Source organism: Notolepis coatsorum (assembly GCF_963971535.1).
Source record: "Notolepis coatsorum genome assembly, chromosome: 4".
Lineage (NCBI taxonomy): Eukaryota > Metazoa > Chordata > Actinopteri > Aulopiformes > Paralepididae > Notolepis > Notolepis coatsorum.
In genome coordinates this window covers 130448293-130467065 of record NC_140168.1, presented here as the reverse complement: position 1 = coordinate 130467065, position 18773 = coordinate 130448293, and the positions used below count along the sequence as shown (strand labels likewise).

The 18773-nt window shown below is 45.2% G+C and overlaps 1 protein-coding gene across 1 annotated transcript in view; it reads right to left on the bottom strand.

Moving 5' to 3' along the window:
* LOC311226690 (uncharacterized protein) overlaps nucleotides 1-18773 on the bottom strand; it is a gene marked incomplete at its 5' end in the record, with an annotated part of 94985 nt that overhangs the window by 49333 nt on the left and 26879 nt on the right. Inside the window, one exon of the mRNA XM_084312104.1 lies at nucleotides 17274-17378. Within this exon, the coding sequence (XP_084168230.1) occupies nucleotides 17274-17378 (105 nt within the window). The remainder of the gene's footprint in view (nucleotides 1-17273; nucleotides 17379-18773) is intronic.

Here is an 18773-nt window from a genome sequence, read left to right as displayed (position 1 = left end):
TTACTCAGATATTCAAACACAATTATGCAATTATTGTGAAATGATTGAAAATAATAATAATTTAATGCCTTCTGTGGAATTTGTATTTCTTATTTGTTACACATCTGTTTTAATGATTAATTATATACATTTGAAAGAATGCAGGTCAACATGCAATGTATCCCATTGATTGGTATACAATGGGACAGACCTTTGTTTGATTGATTGATTGAAAACTTCATTAACAGATTGCAGAATGGGTACAGTACAGTACAGCTCAATTACATAAGGGGATGCAGACCAGAGAAAGAATTTCGTCTTGTTTACATCAGGGTCCCCCATTTTCAATTCATCATAACATGACACTAGGGCTGTCCCCGACTAAGGATTTGGATGGTCGACTAGGATTGGCCAAAATTTGCCGTTAGTCGACTATTGGTCGACTTTATAAAAAAAAAAAAAAAAAAAAAAAAAAAAAAAAAAAATATCATTCCATTTGGGCTGTGGGGGGTGCTTAATGTCTGAAGGAGTCGACTGAAGGCTTCTTGTCCTCTGCAAAAGCATGCAATTGGTCCACTGATGGATACATCTTGATATTTGTCTAGTATAGTGTGTTCATTAGATGGGTGAAATCCTCTTTCAGTGCCTCTGTGCCTGTTTTCGTAGGCAGTTAGCCTCTGGTATGCGTGCCATTAGCGTTAGCCACGCTTCTATGCCTCTTTTCTTTTGAAAAAAATTATATATATTTTTTGTATTATATTCGACTAAGAGGTTGGCCAGTCGACTACGGCCCCTTTCGACCGATTAGTCGACTAATTGATTAATAGGGGTCAGCCCTATATGACACACATGACACAGATAGACAGTACTGCTACATCTATACATTTATGACATACCAGATTTGCAAATACAGTACCGTTTGTGATACAAAAAGAGTCCATAAAAGAGAGTACATTTGACGTAGAAACTGTTGGAGGAGGTTGGGTAGGGGTGGGTGGGGGATAGACTTACACTGTACAAGCAAAACTGTACATTGGAATATTGACAAAACCATACTTGGTCATTTACTGTACATTGGAGGGGGTTGATATAGCTATAAACCTGCATTCCTTCCAATATATCATTAATCAATTCAACTTATATTGAAATACACTATATAGCCTATACACCAACACTGAAATGACAGTGGATAAATAAATAAGAACTAAAGCTAATCGGTGGAAATAGACTGCATTAATATTCCATAACAAGTCTTGTGTGCGCCTACAAATGAACAGTAGCCTATAGGCTTAATTATGGAATAATAAGCCATACTGCGTTCATTCATTACGCCCGCCGTAGGCTATATATATTATATGTCATTCATTCATTCATATACAGTACTGCGCGCGCACGTGTGTGTGTGTCTGTGTGTGCACGCGCGCTGCGGCAGGTGTGTACCGCGAGCTGTATATGATGCCAATACATTAATCTAATCTAGTTTTGATGGGCGCAAGCGTGATTACGAAACCTAGCCGCATTTCTCGGAGACGCTCTCTGATTGGCACTGACTGACGCTAGGTTTCGTAATCACGCGGCTCGCAAAGCACTTCCGCCATTCCATTTCACACAGCTGCGTCACCAGTTGCCTTATAAGGAGCTATGGAGGCGGTGTTTTGTATGCAAATGAGCTGAACGGGAACGCGCTTTGGAGTTTACGACAGAATGCCATTCTCCAAGCAGATATCAGATCATATAATTTCTGCGACCGTTTCAGCCACTTAAGACATATCTCCAGCACGTTCAGGACTCAGAGTGTACTTGTCATAGATTATGTCTCAGTGGTTCCAAGATAAGTCTTCCAGAATATATTCTTTGAAAAAATTTCGGGAATGAGACCCAGTGTCTTGACGGCGTGGAACACGTCCACCGAACGCTGGTGCTGGAGCATCTCACACACGATGCTGATGGCACAGAATGTCCCACTGCGCCTCCAACACTATACACTCGCGCCACTTACCCGGATAGCAAAATTAACCCATAAAACCACACCTCACTGTGCACATAGAAAAGAAACTGAAAAATAAGAAACAAAAAAAAACAGACAGACAGAGAGAGAGAGAGAGAGAGACAGAGAGAGAGAGCAGAGAATGAGAGAGACAGAGAGACAGAGAGTGAGACCCAGAGAGATAGCGAGAGAGACAGATGGTAAGACAGAGAGAGAGAGAAAAAAAATATGATATTATTAAATCAATGTATTCTGGTAATATGTGCAGCGTAAAAACTGGCAAAAAAATAACAGAATTCTTTACCCAAGGGCGAGGCGTTCGTCAGGGCTGCAACCTCAGCCCGGCACTCTTCAATATCTATATTAATGAATTGGCTAATATACTAGAAAAGTCCTCTGCCCCCGGTGTAAGTCTCCACAATCAAGAAGTGAAATGCCTGCTCTTTGCAGATGACCTGGTTGTGTTGTCCCCCACAGCAGACGGCCTACAGCAGAGTCTGGACTGCTAGAGCATTACTGTCAGACCTGGGCCCTGGCAGTAAACCCCAAAAAGACCAAAATAATGATATTCCAAAAAAGATCCAGATCTCAGGACTGTAATATCCTAGGGATATCTGTGTAGCCCATAGCCTACCACAGCACAGCAATGATGCGTACGTGATGATGTGTTACGTATTCCAGTCATTTGATATGCAGGCACTGTTGTATGTGTTGTCATTGCTGCCCAGGACGTGAGAATAAACGGTAACCCAGAAAGCAGTTGCCCAATTCTATCATTCCTTATTCGACACTAATTGATTGATTGATTGATTGAAAGTGTATTAACAGATTGCAGAATGGGTACAGTACAGTACAGCTCAATACATACAATTGTTAAGAGGATGCAGACCTGAGAAAGACTTTCGTCTTGTTTCCATCAGGGTCCTCCATTTTCAATTCATCATATGACACACACGACATACAGATAGACAGTACTGCTACATCTATACATTTATGACATACCAGATTTTCAAATACAGTACTGTTTGTGATACTAAAAAAAGAGTGTATATACATTTGACATAGAAACTGTGCATTGGGGGAGGTTGGGTAGGTGGGGTGGGGCTGTACATTGGAGGTGGGGGGGGGGGGGGGGGGGGGGTTGGGTAGGGGGGACACACACTGTACATTGGAATACTGACCTACATTTGACATAGAAACTGTACATTGGAGGAGGTTGGGTAGGTGGGGTGGGGTTGGATGGGGCTGTACATTGGAGGTGGGGGGGGGGGGGGGTAGGTGTTCTTTGAGAGTGTTTTTGAAGGTGGGTAGTGATCAGTGTTGGGACTAACGCGTTACAAAGTAACGCGTTACAGTAACGAAGTTACTTTTTGCCGTAACTAGTACTCTAACGCATTACTTTTTAAATTCAGTAACGCTGTTACCGTTACTAAATGGTTTGTTAGTTTGTTACTGCGTTCTTTGTATGTAGATTCATAGCGAGCGTTTGTTTTGTTTATTATAGAGAGCGTCTATTTCTTTCCGTAGCCGCATTTCTGGTTTCCGCATTTCTGATTGGCCACTGACTGACGTTCTCTGACGTTCTCTGACCAGAGAGCGTCAGTCAGTGGCCACTGGCCAATCAGAAATGCGGAAACCAGAAATGCGGCTACGGAAAGAAATAGACGCTCTCTATAGTAAACAAAAGGAGGACGCTCGCTATGAATCTACATAAAAAGAACGCAGTAACGAACTAACAAACCATTTAGCAACTACTTGGAGAGATAATTAATATACAACATGGAAACGAGATAAATAACATGTTTGAGGGGCTGCTGGAGTCAGCTGGACTAACGTTACATCTCGACCAATGAGTGCAATGTGTTTACTGAAACTCAAGTTGATCAACGGATTTTGACTGTACGAAATCTGCCAGGGAATCTCATAATACTAATCAAACAATATAAATATAGTCCTTTCATGCACAATTGATATCCTAACTATTCTAACGTTGCAATGCTTTGCCTTTGATTGATATCTTAAACACCGTTGCAAGATGGTTATAATGAAACGCTCCGGCGACATCAAGGCTGTTCTTCAACCGGCGCACTTCTTATTATATTGACTCGGGACAACATTTGTTTGTGTCAGATTTGTGTTTGTATAGACCACATTGCTTAGCAGAGTTCAGTGATGTGAATGGAAACAGTCAAGTTGATCAACCGATTTTGAGTATCTGGGAGCAATCTTTTTTTCTTTTTTTTTTCTTTTAAATAACTAAATAGTTACTTTTCACAGTAACTCATTACTTTTGGGTGTAAGTAACTAGTAAAGTAACAAAGTTACTTTGAAATGAAGTAACTAGTAAAGTAACTGAGTTACTATTTTTCAGTAACTAGCACAACACTGGTAGTGATTCACATTCCTTTACAGCTTTGGGTAGGGCGTTCCACATTGTTGTGGCATAATTGCGAAACGTGTTTAGTCCCTTGTTTGAGCCGAATCTGGGTTTTACATGATTTGTGGAGCTCCCTCTGGTGTTGTGATCGTGGTATTAACTGACCTTTGGGAAGTATTTTGACATGTACATGGGTACCTTGGTCGTGTAGTGTATCTTGTAGACCAGGCCCATTGCAAGTTGCTGTACTCTGTCGTCTACTCTAAGCCATCCTAGGTTGGCAAAGTGTGCAGGGGTGAGGTGGGTTCTAGGAGTCAGGTCAAGCAGTAGTCTGACTAGTTTGTTTTGAGATGTTTGTAATTTGGTTTTTAGTGCCTTTGAGGTGCAAGCATAGTCGTAGTACCCTTGAATGAGTGCTCCTGCCAGAGTCTTCAGGGTATTCTTGTTTACCAGGGAGGAGATCCGGTACAAGAATCGAGTTCGTTGATTGACTTTTTTTATTACATTGGATGCCATTTTGTCACAGGAAAGATTAGCCTCTAGGATGGAACCCAGGTAGGTAATTTCATCTTTCCTTGTGACAATATTGTCACCCACTGTAACTGAGAATCCGTCGGTCTTGCTAAGAGTGACAATACACGGAATATTACATGGTGCCAGAAGCCGGATAATTTTGAACTCATGCCAAGGAAGAGAAAGAGAAAGAAAGATAATATGGAGGCTGCAGCAGTACCAATGCCGACGATGGACTGGGAATCCTCAAACCTACCCGACACATGGAAAAAGTGGAAACACGTCGAGCTAATGTTTAGTGGACCGTTCAACGGCAAGACAGAGGAAATCAAATGCAGCTACCTCCTACTATGGATCGGGGAAAAGGGAAGAGACATTTTTAACACATGGCAGTTTTCCGACGCCGACAGAAAAAAGCTAAAAAGCTACTACGACAAATATGAAGAGTATGTTATGCCAAAGGCGAACCCCATCTTTGCAAGGTACAAATTCCAGGAGAAATTCCAAGGACCTAGCGAAAGTGTTGACCAGTTTGTTACAGAGCTAAGGTTGCTTGTGAAAGACTGTAATTACCCCAATAGTGAGGAGATGGTCAGGGATAGAATTGTGTTCGCTACTAATTCTGTACGGGTCCGTGAGAAACTCCTGAGTCACGGGGCAGAGCTAACATTCGAGAAGGCTATGGACATAGCACGCTCTCACGAGCTAGCCCAAGTACAAATGAAGCTAATGATTAGCCCAGGGGCTAACGCTAGCCAGGACGTGCATGCGGTCAGCAAGAAACCGTACGGGGCACGTGCCCAGCGCCCAGCCATGGGAAAATACAGAAGCAACAGAGACAACTCGACAGATAATGCATGTAGGAACTGTGGAAGAGAGCGCCACACGGAGTCAGAGGACTGCCCAGCTAAAGGTCGAAAATGCAATAAATGCCAAAAATGTAACTATTTTGCAGACGTGTGCAGAAGCCGCACAGACGTGCACGGCAAGAAGAAGGACGTGCACAAGGTATCAGGTGAATGTGCGCAGCAGGATGACGAATGGTTTGTGGACTCCATCGTAACGGAGCACACAAACACAAAGCGAGAACAGGCGTTTGCTGAATTGGAAGTTGGAAAAGTCAACAAGCACAAAATCAAGTTAACAATTGACACTGGTGCCCAAGTGAATGTAATGCCAACAGCAACCTTCCGCCAGATGTACGGGAAAGTGGCACTAGGCCCACCATCCAGCCGACTCTCAGGATATGGTGGCCATGCACTCAAGGTAGAGGGGTCATGCAAACTCACATGTAAGCATAAAGAAAAAATACAAATGTTGGATTTTGATGTTGTAACCACTGATTCCCCCCCTGTATTGAGTTTAAGAGCATGCCTAGATCTGAACTTAGTAAAAATAATACACGTTGTGGATGCACAGTTAGAGAAACATAAACAGGCAGAGAGCCCTGTTGACGTCAGGCATGAGTTTCCAGATGTGTTTCAGGGTATTGGGCTATTCCCAGGAGAATGCAGTATCAGCATAGACCCAGCGGCAATGCCAGTTGTATACCCCCCCAAACGCATTCCATTCACTCTCCGTGGTCATCTCAAAGAGGAACTGGACAGCATGGAGAAGTCAAGAGTCATTAAAAAAGTGACAGAACCCACAGACTGGGTCAGCGCCCTCATGGTTGTGGAAAGACGCGACGGTAGGCTACGAGTGTGTCTGGACCCCCGAGACCTCAACAAGGCGATCCAGAGGCCACACTACCCGCTCCCAACATTGGACGACATAACACCAAAGCTTGCCGGAGCAAAGTACTTCAGTGTACTCGACGCAAGATCGGGTTACTGGGCGATCAAGCTGACTGAACAATCATCAAAGTTAACTACTTTCAACACAGTGCATGGAAGATACAGGTTCCTACGACTCCCATTTGGGATCATCTCAGCGCAGGATGAGTTCCAGAGACGGATCGACGACACATATGAGGGACTGTCTGGTGTGTCCGCCACGTGGACGACGTGCTGGTCTACGGCCACACCAGAGCTGAGCATGATGCCAACCTGCGCGCCATGCTACAGAGGACAAGGGAAAGAGGAGTGAAACTGACCCCAGACAAGAGCGTCATCTGTCTGACCGAGGTAAGCTACTTTGGTCACAGACTGACACAGGAAGGCATTCGACCAGACCCAGACAAGGTCAAAGCGATCAGAGAAATGGAGCCGCCGAAGAACAAGGCTGAGCTGTAAACGATCCTAGGAATGGTCACATACCTCTCCAAGTTTGCTCTAGGACTGTCCGACGTGAACGCGCCACTGCGCCAACTCGTGAAGGAAAGCAGTGAATTCCAGTGGGACTCTGTGCATGACCAAGCATTCCAACAGATGAAAGAGCTCATAACCCGTGAGCCAGGCCCCGTCCTCACATACTTCGACCACACCAAACCTGTGAGACTCCAGGTCGACGCCTCAAAAAGCGGACTAGGCGCAGTCTTACTGCAGGACGGTAAGCCAGTCGCGTACGCCTCAAAAGCTCTGAACAAGACCGAAGAGAACTATGCACAAATAGAAAAAGAGCTTTTCTATTCTTACGTCCTTTTCGGATGTAAGAGGTTCCACCAGTACCTGTATGGCCAACAGGTAGTGGTCGAGTCAGACCACAAGCCACTCGAATCGATCCTCAGAAAATCGCTCGCCGCTGCGCCGCCGCGCCTGCAGCGCATGATACTGCAACTCCAAAGGTATGACATCGTCATCATGCACCGCCCTGTCGAGAAAGTCCATCACCTACCACGACCGCACACTGAGTGAGGGTATGGACACACAAGTACACACAGTCCTGAGCACCCTGCCAGTGAGCGACAACAAAATGACTGAGATCAGAGCAGCCACTGCTCAAGACCAACAGCTCATCGCTCTGAGACAGATCTGCGAGTCAGGATGGCCTGAGACACGAAAGACTTGTCCACCCAGTGTTGCCAACTACTGGAACCACAGGGACGAGATCACAGTGATGGATGACGTCCTCTTTAAGGGTGAGAAGATTATCGTGCCACACACGCTGAGACAGGACATGTTAACACGCATACACACAGGCCACAAGGGTATAGAAAAGTCTAAAGAGAGGGCGAGGGATGTGTTATTTTGGCCTGGAATGGGTAGACAGATAGAGGAAATGGTAGGCACATGTCAACAGTATCGTAACTCCAACCCCAAAGAGCCAATGATATCTCACCAGATACCTGACCGACCATGGCAGACCGTTGCCACAGACCTCTTTACATTACATGGAGAGGACTACATAGTCACAGTAGACTATTATAGCAGGTATATTGAGGTAGACAAACTACGCAGCACCACTACATCAGCCGTCGTACGAATGCTCAAAGCTCAGTTTGCAAGGCTAGGCATACCAGAGACCGTAGTCAGTGACAATGGCCCATGCTATAGCTCCAGTGAATTAGAGACATTCGCACAGGACTGGGACTTTATCCATGTAACTAGCAGTCCTACTTACGCCCAGAGCAATGGCCTCGCAGAGAAGGGAGTCCAGATTGCAAAGTCTCTGCTAGAAAAGGCTAGAGTAGACAATAAGGACCCATACCTGAGTCTGTTAGAATACAGAAATACACCAGTTGACAACCTCAAGTCACCCGCACAACTACTCATGAGCAGACGCCTACGCTCAATCCTCCCTAACACAAGTCAGCAGTTACGACCACAGGCTGTAAACCAGAACACAGTGCGCGCCAAGAGAGAACTATGTCAACAAAGACAGAAGCAGTACTATGATCGGACTGCAAGACCGCTGCCAACTCTGCGAGATGGAGACGCCATCCGTTTCCAACAGAGTAATGGACATTGGAAGCCCGCCACTGTCATTCAACCAGCAGGTGCTGAAAGGTCCTACCACGTTCGTACTGATGAAGGTCAGGAATACAGGCGCAACCGACGTCACCTGTTATAGACAAAAGGGACAGACTGAGGTACCCAACGAACAATGGCACAGGATGCCAACACACAGCCCCAGCAGCCTGAGATGGCCTCACCGGAATGTCCACCTGAGGACCCAGATGAACATTCTAGGTGCATCACTACCAGATCTGGTCGCATCGTTAAGCCAAGAGTCATGCTTGACATTTAAGATTCTAAGACTCTACTCAGTGGACCCTGAATCATTACAGCCACGTGAAATTGAAATACATGTTAAAAAAGAAAAGAAAAAAAGTCTCATCTTAGGAAGGGAGATGCAATATCCTAGGGATCAGGGTTTCCGTTAGAAAAAATTGTTGCCGGCCTCAGTGTCCGGTAGATTTCAATCTACCGGTCAAATGAGAGAAATTCCGGTCAGAGTTTATTGAGGTTAAAAACAATTGATAGGCAGGCTATATAAAGAATGACATCCTCAAGGCATGTAGATTTATAATATTTTAACTTAAAACTAGGCTACTTTTGCGTATACAGTCATTATATTCCAAATAAAATAAGTCCTGAGACTCCGTGCTGCTGCTGACTTTAAATCAAATAGGTGTCTGTGGGCAGTCGGCCCGACATTAATAAACAGCAGTCTGTTATAATCACATTTTTATGAGCTAACGAATTCCGTTATATTAGACATTTGTATTAATTATATCAAGCGAAGAACTGAGAAATTTGGCAGAGAGAGACGGCAACATTATCGTGGGTTTGCGTGATGAATCTCCACCTCCCAACAACTTATTTGCGAGAGTATGCCGCTGCAGAGCAGCAGATTCAGCTGTTTTCAGGCCCTATCTGGGGACCGCTCAGCAGCGCCCCCCACCCAACAGCTGAATTGCCAATGGCTGAATTAGAGTACTGCACTGTGCCGGCAAGGCTGGTGGGTTCTGTGGCTCTGCAGCTGCACATGCACTCGCAAACCCAGCACTAAGCTCTCGCTGACAACGTTGTTGTCATTATTAGACCTGCTTGGTGAAGCAACGATGAAACAAATGTAATGATTGTTTCGTTCATCGCATAGGCTATTTAATTTTAGCCTATTTTAATACAATTCAAATAATCAAATTGTGCTTAGAGGGAATTATTTTCACCGGACATTATGACCGGAGAGATTAAATATGTCGGACTTCAACAGATTTTGCCGGTCAAATACCGGTAATTACCGGCTAACGGAAACGCTGCTAAGGATATCTGTGTAGCCCATAGCCTACCACAGCACAGCAATGATGTGTACAGATGACGTGTTACGTATTCCAGTCATTATGCAGGCACTGTTGTATGTGTTGTCATTGCTGCCCGGGACGTGAGAATAAACGGTAACCCAGAAAGCAGTTGCCCGATTATATCATTCCTTATTCGACACTAAGAGTGACAATACACGGAATATTACAAGGACGTCCTACCAAAGTTCTCAATTGGTACAAAACATGTAGAGTACTGCACACATTACACCTATTTAGGCCTACAACTAAGTTCAACTGGACATTTTAAGGAAGCAGTCAATGAGCTGAGAGGGAAAGCATGCCGGGCTTTCTATGCGATAAAAAGAAATATACAAACATAAATACCAATTTGAATCTGGTTAAAATTAATTGAATGTGTTATTGAACCAATTGCACTCTATGGCAGTGAGGTGTGGGGTCCACTTACAAAACAAGACTTTACCCAATGGGACAAACACCCCATTGAGACCTTGCATGCAGAGTTCTGTAAGATTCTCCTACATGTCCAGAGGAAAACTACAAACAATGCATGCAGGGCAGAATTAGGCTGTTACCCACTAATACTAAAAATACAAAAAAGAACAATTAACTTTTGGACACACCTAAAACAAAGTGACCCCCTCTCGTACCATTATCAAGCCCTGCAGTGCCAAGAGCTGAGGAGCATCAGGAACCCCCTTACCCAGCTGGTCCTGAGGCTGAGTCCACAAACCTGCTCTCTTAACACACCTCAGGAACAGAACACATCACCAATCAGAATAAATCAAATTACTACACAGCTAAAACAAAACTACATCACCTATTGGAAAACACAAACAAAAGCACAGAGCAAAATGCAGTGCTATCTGGCTCTAAATAGACAGTACACCATAGCAGATTATTTGAGCATGGTGACTGATCAACAACTAAAAAGAACCTTGACAAAATACAGACTGAGTGAGCACAGCCTCGCTGTTGAAAAGGGAAGGCACAAGAAAACCTGGCTTCCTGCAGAGCAAAGGCTGTGCTGTCATTGCATCCTCAGTGAGCCTGAAATTGAGTTGCACTTCCTCACCAAATGTGAAAAATATAAATATATTAGAGAAACGTGTAACCTACTGTAATTCAACGCTATCAGTTCTTTCTGCAGTGGTACAACTATCAACTATAGGTTCAAGGAGACTGGCTCTAAGAAAAAATACACCGTGATCTACGTTTTACCTTTTATATAACTTAAAGGAGTTCACCAGGTTCAGTACATATTACAACATCATAGCTTCCATGCAATGGTCCACATTTATAGAAAATAATAAATGAAATAAAAAAGGTACCCAATAAAGTCTGTTTTGAGTGCACTCAATTAAACAAAAAGGGAACGGATATTCTGTTCCTACCACCAGGGGCCAAGTTAAAGTTCACCAGCCGACCGTTGGGTGATGGTGAGTGGAGAAGGTCAATGAAGAAGACCACTTCAGTTGATGCAGATCCGTGTTCACTGAAGGGAGTAACAAAAGCCAATCAGGATTCTTCCATTTGTTTATCAGTCTTTCAATTGGCAATGGTTTCTCCTCCAATTCGGTCTTCAAGTCAGCTAGTCTTTTCCTCTCTCTTCTTTGTCCAGTTCCAGCACGGAATCCTCTCTTTATCCTCTATATTTCATCTTCTGTCCAAGTAGTTTTCTGTTCAAGTATACCATTTTCTGTAACCTTTCTAATATTCTCCAACTGCTCCAATATTCTGTCTCTCCGTTGATTGCTTATCAAATGCTTGCAGCCAGGAACAGTTTTCCACACGCTGCTCACAAGCAGGGCTGTACCACGTAAATCTCAGGGGAGCGTCAACAAATTACACTCTTCCAGGGAGCGTCAACAAATTACACTCTTCCAGGGAGCGTCACCCAATTCACAGTCCATAATGAATGTTTCAGCTAGACAAGAAAATAGCATGGGCTACATACTCCCCCCCTAGAACGCTTGAGTCCCTTCATGCACTTACCACCTCTCAGGTTCTGGGAGGAGGCCTTCCAAACTCTTGCAGAATGCAACAATTGCCAGAATCAGGGGTCTCCCAAGACTCTCATAGTGTAGTCTATCAGGCTGTTGCCGTGATCTGCTGGACCTTCTGACTTCAGCTTGTGGCTCTAGGTTGCCTGACTGTTCAGCTTGAGACACAGGATCGATGGCTGCTGCCACATCTTCTACGGCTGAGTGGTCTGATCTTTCATTCCGTTCATGTTGATCTTCGTCCACAGGCTCAGCATTGGTAAGAGGTTCCATTGCATGTTCCTGACAGTCACCTTGGAGTGAATGACGTTGGTCACTGCAGACACTGTCAACATCAGCTTCTAGGGTCCCAGCAGTAGGAGTCTGATCTATGTCTGTTTCTTGTCTGGAGGGTCTCCTCTTGGCTCCCATCTCCAGAGTTTCGATGAGAGGTTCCATCACAGTGACTTTGGGCCTGTAGACAACTGTATATTCCTCTTTGTCGCAGCTGCTACAGACATCATCCTCTTCATGGCTCAGAGTGTTGCCTCCTGTATCCATCACCGGCTGCTCCCGGGATCTCAACTTCATCCTCTTAGTGGACCTTTTTTGCTCGGTTTCCTTCTCCTCTGTGATGGGTAGGAACCCACACGGTAAGAGGAGGTCTCTGTGGAGGGTGCGTACAGGCCCAATCCCCTTTTCTGGCTTCACAACGTACACTGGTCCATCTCCCATCCTCTTCTCCACTACATAAATCTCTCTCCCATCTGTCCGCCAGCTTGTGCTTTCCTCTGATGTTTACGTTCTGTACCAAGACTCTGTCACCTGCCCTTAGTTCTGCAGCTCTGACCTTGGAGTTGAACCTTGTCTTGTTCTTTTCCCCCATCTTCCGTGCACTCTCTGCAGCTAGAGCATAGCTTTCCCGAAGCTTCTCTCGAAGGGCCTTTACATATTCAGAGTGAGTCCTGGCAGGATTCCCCTGTGGCTGGAGTCCCAGGACAAGGTCAATGGGAAGAGTCGGTTGCCTGCCGAACATCAGTTCATAAGGAGAGTATCCAGTAGTGTTGTTCCTCGTGCAATTGTATGCATGAACAAGTGGTTTTACAAAGTCTCCCCAGTGGTACTTATCTTTGTCCTCCAGTGTTCCAAGCATGCCAAGCAGGGTTCTGTTAAATCTTTCAACTGGGTTCCCGCGGGGGTGGTACGGGGTAGTCCTCACTTTTTTTGCTCCCATCAGGGAACACAGCTCTTTGATGGTGTGACTTTCAAAATCCCTCCCCTGATCACTGTGAAGGCGAGCAGGGAACCCGTAGTGAACAATGAAGTTCTCCCAGAGTGCCTTGGCTACGGTCTTTGCTTTTAGATCCCTTGTGGGAACAGCCACAGCTAATTTTGTGAAATGGTCTGTAATCACTAATACATTTCGTGTATCTCTGCTGTCGGGTTCAATGGACAAATAGTCCATACAAACCAACTCAAGGGGGTAACTTGTACTGATGTTCATCATGGGAGCAGCCCTCTCTGGATTTGCTTTCCTTCTGAAGCACCTCTCGCATGTGACACTTCACATCAATCGCTTGAGCCATCTTTGGCCAGTAGAATCGGGTGCGGGCCAAGTTAAGGGCGCGCTCAAACCCAAGGTGGCCAACTTCATCATGCACCCCTTCTAGTGCTTTGGCTCTGTATTTCTCAGGTAAGACTAACTGGTAGCTCTCTGTTCCTCTGTCCACATATCTCCTGAACAGAACTCCCTCCTTGAGTTCAAGTCGGTTCCATTCTCTGAGGAAGCACCTCACCTCCGGTAGCTCTAACTTAGCCTCTATGTACGAGGGTTTAGCTTCTCTCTCTATGAGTTCAATGATGCGCCTTATGGGTGGGTCTGCCCTCTGAGACTTATACCAGTCCGCTTGAGACATCCCTGGGACTGTTCCTTGGGCGAGGCAGGTGTAACTTGGGGGAATAGCAGAGGGGGCCACCGCTAGGGATTCTGCTAAAACGATGGTTTCCTGGAAGTATTCACAGGGCTCCATCCGCACTGCGTGTCTTTGGCAAAGGGCCTTTGAAAGCACTTTGTGATCTCCATCCAGCACACGTTGACGGAGCTCACGGATCCTTTCTCTTTCCTCGAGAAAAGCATGGTCTTCTGGTGAGGGTTCCTGAGGGCGCCTTGACAACCCATCTGCATCTTGGTTTGTATTACCAGGCCTACTTTATCTCAAATCGGTATGTTGACAGGGCTGCTAGCCAGCGGTGGCCTGCCGCATCGAGTTTGGCAGAGGTCAACACATAAGTGAGAGGGTTATTATCTGTAAGAACTGTGAATTCTGCTCCATAAAGATAATCATGGAACTTCTCACACACAGCCCACTTCAGTGCTAAGTATTCAAGCTTGTGTGTTGGATAGTTTCGTTCGCTCTTGGACAGCCCTCGACTGGCGTAGGCTATGGCCCTTAGTTTCCCTTCTTGCTCTTGGTAAAGGGCTGCACCAAGGCCCTCTCCGCAGGCATCCGTGTGGAGAATGTAAGGGAGGTTGGGGTTGGCAAAAGCCAAGACAGGTGCTGATGTTAACTTGTCAATGAGCATTCTGAAAGCGGTTTCACAGTCCTGTGTCCACTCACTTCCAAAAGACTGACTGGGGCTCACTGACATCTGAGGTTTCGGCCTACTATAGTCCTTCCCTCTTTTCCTTGGAGCCACGTAGCCAGCTGTGAGGGCATTCAATGGCTTTGCTATCTTTGAGTAGCCTTGCACGAAACGAATCCCAAAATGCACTTAAGCTCTTTGCGATTGGTGGGCCTTGGCCAGTCTTTTAAGGCTGAGATCTTTTCGGGATCAGTATGGACACCGCTAGCATCTACAATGTGGCCCAGGTATCTTACGGAGGACTGAAAAAAGTGACATTTGTCAGGGGACAACTTCAGCCCGTAGTCCTTGAGTCTGTTCAAAACCTTCATCAGTCTGGTTTCATGCTCCTCCAAGGTATCTGAGAAAAAGGTCATCCAGAAAAACCAAGACTTCATTCAGGTGCAAGTCTCCGACGCACTTCTCCATCAATCGCTGAAATGTTGAGGGTGCATTAGTAATGCCCTGTGGCATGCGGTTAAATTCCCAAAAACCCAGCGGGCATGTGAACGTGGTCTTGTGTTTGTCTTCTTCAGCCATTTCAACCTGATAGTAACCTGACTTAAGGTCCATCACAGAGAACCATCTAGCTCCACTAAGAGCCGAAAAGGTTTCCTCGATGTTGGGGAGGGCATAGGCATCTTTAACAGTGTGCAGGTTCAGTTTTCGATAGTCCACGCATAGTCGGATCTTTCCGTTTTTCTTTTTCACAACAACTATAGGGGAAGCAAATGGATTCTCCGATTCTCTGATGATCCCAGCCTCCAGCAACTCCCTAATATGTTGCTTCACAGCTTCCCTATCACATGGATGAATTGGTCGGGACCTCTCCTTGAAGGGGGTTTCATCTTTTAGTCTTATCCTGTGTTTGACAGCAGAGGTACGCCCATGGGTTAAGTCGTCAACTGCGAACACTTCAGGTAGGGCATTCAACTTGTCCATGATGCGTTTCTTCCAATCGGCTGGAATGGGAGAGTCTGCTAGGCTGCATGTTACTTTGTCACTCAGGGGGGTTTCTGTGTCAAACGTCTGAAGACCACACAAGATGGGGGTGTCATCGGGTTTCATAGGTATCACACACTGAGCTGCCGTCATTTCTGCTATCACACGGTTTGGGTGTAGTGTGACGTCATGTGCACTCATATTGCAGAGAAGAACAGGAACTTTGCTGAAGGACTGATAAGGAACATCCAGTAGTGCTCCAATATTCTGTCTCTCCGTTGATTGCTTATCAAATGCTTGCAGCCAGGAACAGTTTTCCACACGCTGCTCACAAGCAGGGCTGTACCACGTAAATCTCAGGGGAGCGTCAACAAATTACACTCTTCCAGGGAGCGTCAACAAATTACACTCTTCCAGGGAGCGTCACCCAATTCACAGTCCATAATGAATGTTTCAGCTAGACAAGAAAATAGCATGGGCTACAAACGCATTTAAAAAAATTTAATTAATAACAAAAGGTTTTCTTGCACTACCAGATACAGGAAAACTACCAGTCCTACTAGGGGAGGACTCAACAAGCTGTGAGCTAGCAGCAGCCTATGTTGCTGCCTGCCATAGACTGAGGGACAGTGAGTGACAGTCACCTGACATTTATGCCGTAATATTTTGTATTATTTTATGATGATAATTTTTGTATGTACTATGTCATTAATATCTGTTTTGTAATCCATGTTTATGTTATTAATCATTTGCTTTGGCAACATGTACAAGTTGCGTCATGCCAATAAAGCCATTTGAATTGAATTGAGAGAGAGAGAGAGAGAGAGAGAGAGAGAGAGAGAGAGAGAAATAGGGAAAGACAGAGAGAGAGATAGAGAGAGAGAGAGAGCGAGAGAGAGAGAGAGAGAGAGGGATAGAGACAGAGAGTGAGAGAGAGAGGAGAGAGAGACAGAGAGAGAGAGAGAGGAGAGAGAGACAGAGAGAGAGACAGAGAGTGAAACCCAGAGAGAGAAAGACAGACAGAGAGAGAGAGACAGAGAGATAGAGAGAGAGACAGACCGTAAGAGAGAGAGACAGAGAGACAGAGAGACAGAGGGAGAGAGAGACAGAGAGAGAGACAGAGGGAGAGAGAGATATATTATTATTTTCAGCCCTAAGGACACATTATATCATTCCTGTCCAATGCTGCTGAACTTCAACGACGTCAGCAGTTTGTGTGAATTTTAATTGGAAGCTGTGATTGTCAACTTGCAGCAACCACAGCCTTGATATTGTTTTAAATAAATGTGTATAAATACATAGATATGCAACGGCAGGGCCTGGCCGTGTGATGAAGTCATACTGTATAATGTCAGCCTGGTCTCCGTTCCACTAGCAGCACAATGATGACCTTCCTATTGTTAGAGTACAGGATTTCTACTGGATGAAGTTGACCTTTAACCTTTTCTGCATCTCTCAAGCCACCTACACACCTCCACTGGTTACTGTTACACAACCATTATATAATACTCTCACACACACACACCACACACACCACACACACACACACACACACACACACACACACACACACACACACACACACACACACACACACACACACACACACACACACACACACACACACACACACACACACACACACACACACACACACACACACACACACACACACACACACACACACACACACACACACACACCTACCTTCTTGGCCATGGCGTCGGCCTCCTCCTTGTTCTCGGTGGCTCTCTCGTAGGCCTTCCCTACCTCTGCTACAAAGTCATTTACTGTCCCACACAGGAACCTGAGAGAGAGAGAGAGAGAGAGAGAGACATAGGGAAAGACAGAGAGAGAGAGAGAGAGAGATAGATAGGGAAAGACAGAGAGAGAGAGGAATAGGGAAAGACAGAGAGAGCGAGAGAGAGAGGGAGAGAGAGGAATAGGGAAATACAGAGAGAGAGAGAGATATATATAGAGAGAGAGAGAGACAAAGAGAGAGACAGAGAGAGAGAAATAGGGAAAGACACAGAGAGAGAGAGAGAGAGAGAGAGAGAGAGAGAGAGAGAGAGAGAGGGGGTTGGTGGGAGGTAAAACAATACGCCCCTCATGTTGTTGTTCTTCTAACCTGTACTCTAACTTCAGAAACACTTGAACCCTATAATGTGTCCAGACATTCCCTCTTTAAAGCATTGTATTCTTTGTGATCTGTGGGGAAACGACCTCCATACCCAGCTCTCACTTGTTATTATTATACGTGATGAGAATGGGAGGAGCTGCCAGAGTCGTCTTCCTAGCAGTGAAACAACTTGTTTGTTAGCGAGCTGAATACACGAGTTATAGCCCCCCCCCCTTTATAGCTCCAGCTATCATACATTGTGGCTTTAATGAAATTGCTGTATCTGTTGTATATTATTTAGTGTGCTGATCCCTCTCGCTGTCGTCACACAGAATACATTGAGCATCCCTAAAGTGGTGTCCCCTAAATACACACACACTGTCCCCTAAATAAACAAACACTGTCCCCTAAATAAACAAACACTGTCCCCTAAATACACACACTGTCCCCTAAATACACACACTGTCCCCTAAATACACACACACTGTCCCCTAAATACACACTGTCCCCTAAATACACAAACACTGTCCCCTAAATACACACACACTGTCGCCTAAATACACACTGTCCCCTAAATACACACACACTGTCGCCTAAATACACACTGTCCCCTAAATAAACAAACACTGTCCCCTAAATACACACACACTGTCGCCTAAATACACACTGTCCCCTAAATACACACACTGTTCCCTAAATAGACACACACTGTCCCCTAAATACACACAGTGTCCCCTAAATACACACTGTCCCCTAAATACACACTGTCCCCTAAATACACAAACACTGTCCCCTAAATACACACTGTGCCCTAAATACACAAACACTGTCCCCTAAATACACACTGTCCCCTAAATACACACACACTGTCCCCTAAATACACACTGTCCCCTAAATACACAAACACTGTCCCCTAAATACACACTGTCCCCTAAATAACACTGTCCCCTAAATACACAAACACTGTCCCCTAAATACACACTGTCCCCTAAATACACAAACACTGTCCCCTAAATACACACTGTCCCCTAAATACACAAACACTGTCCCCTAAATACACACACTGTCCCCTAAATACACACTGTCCC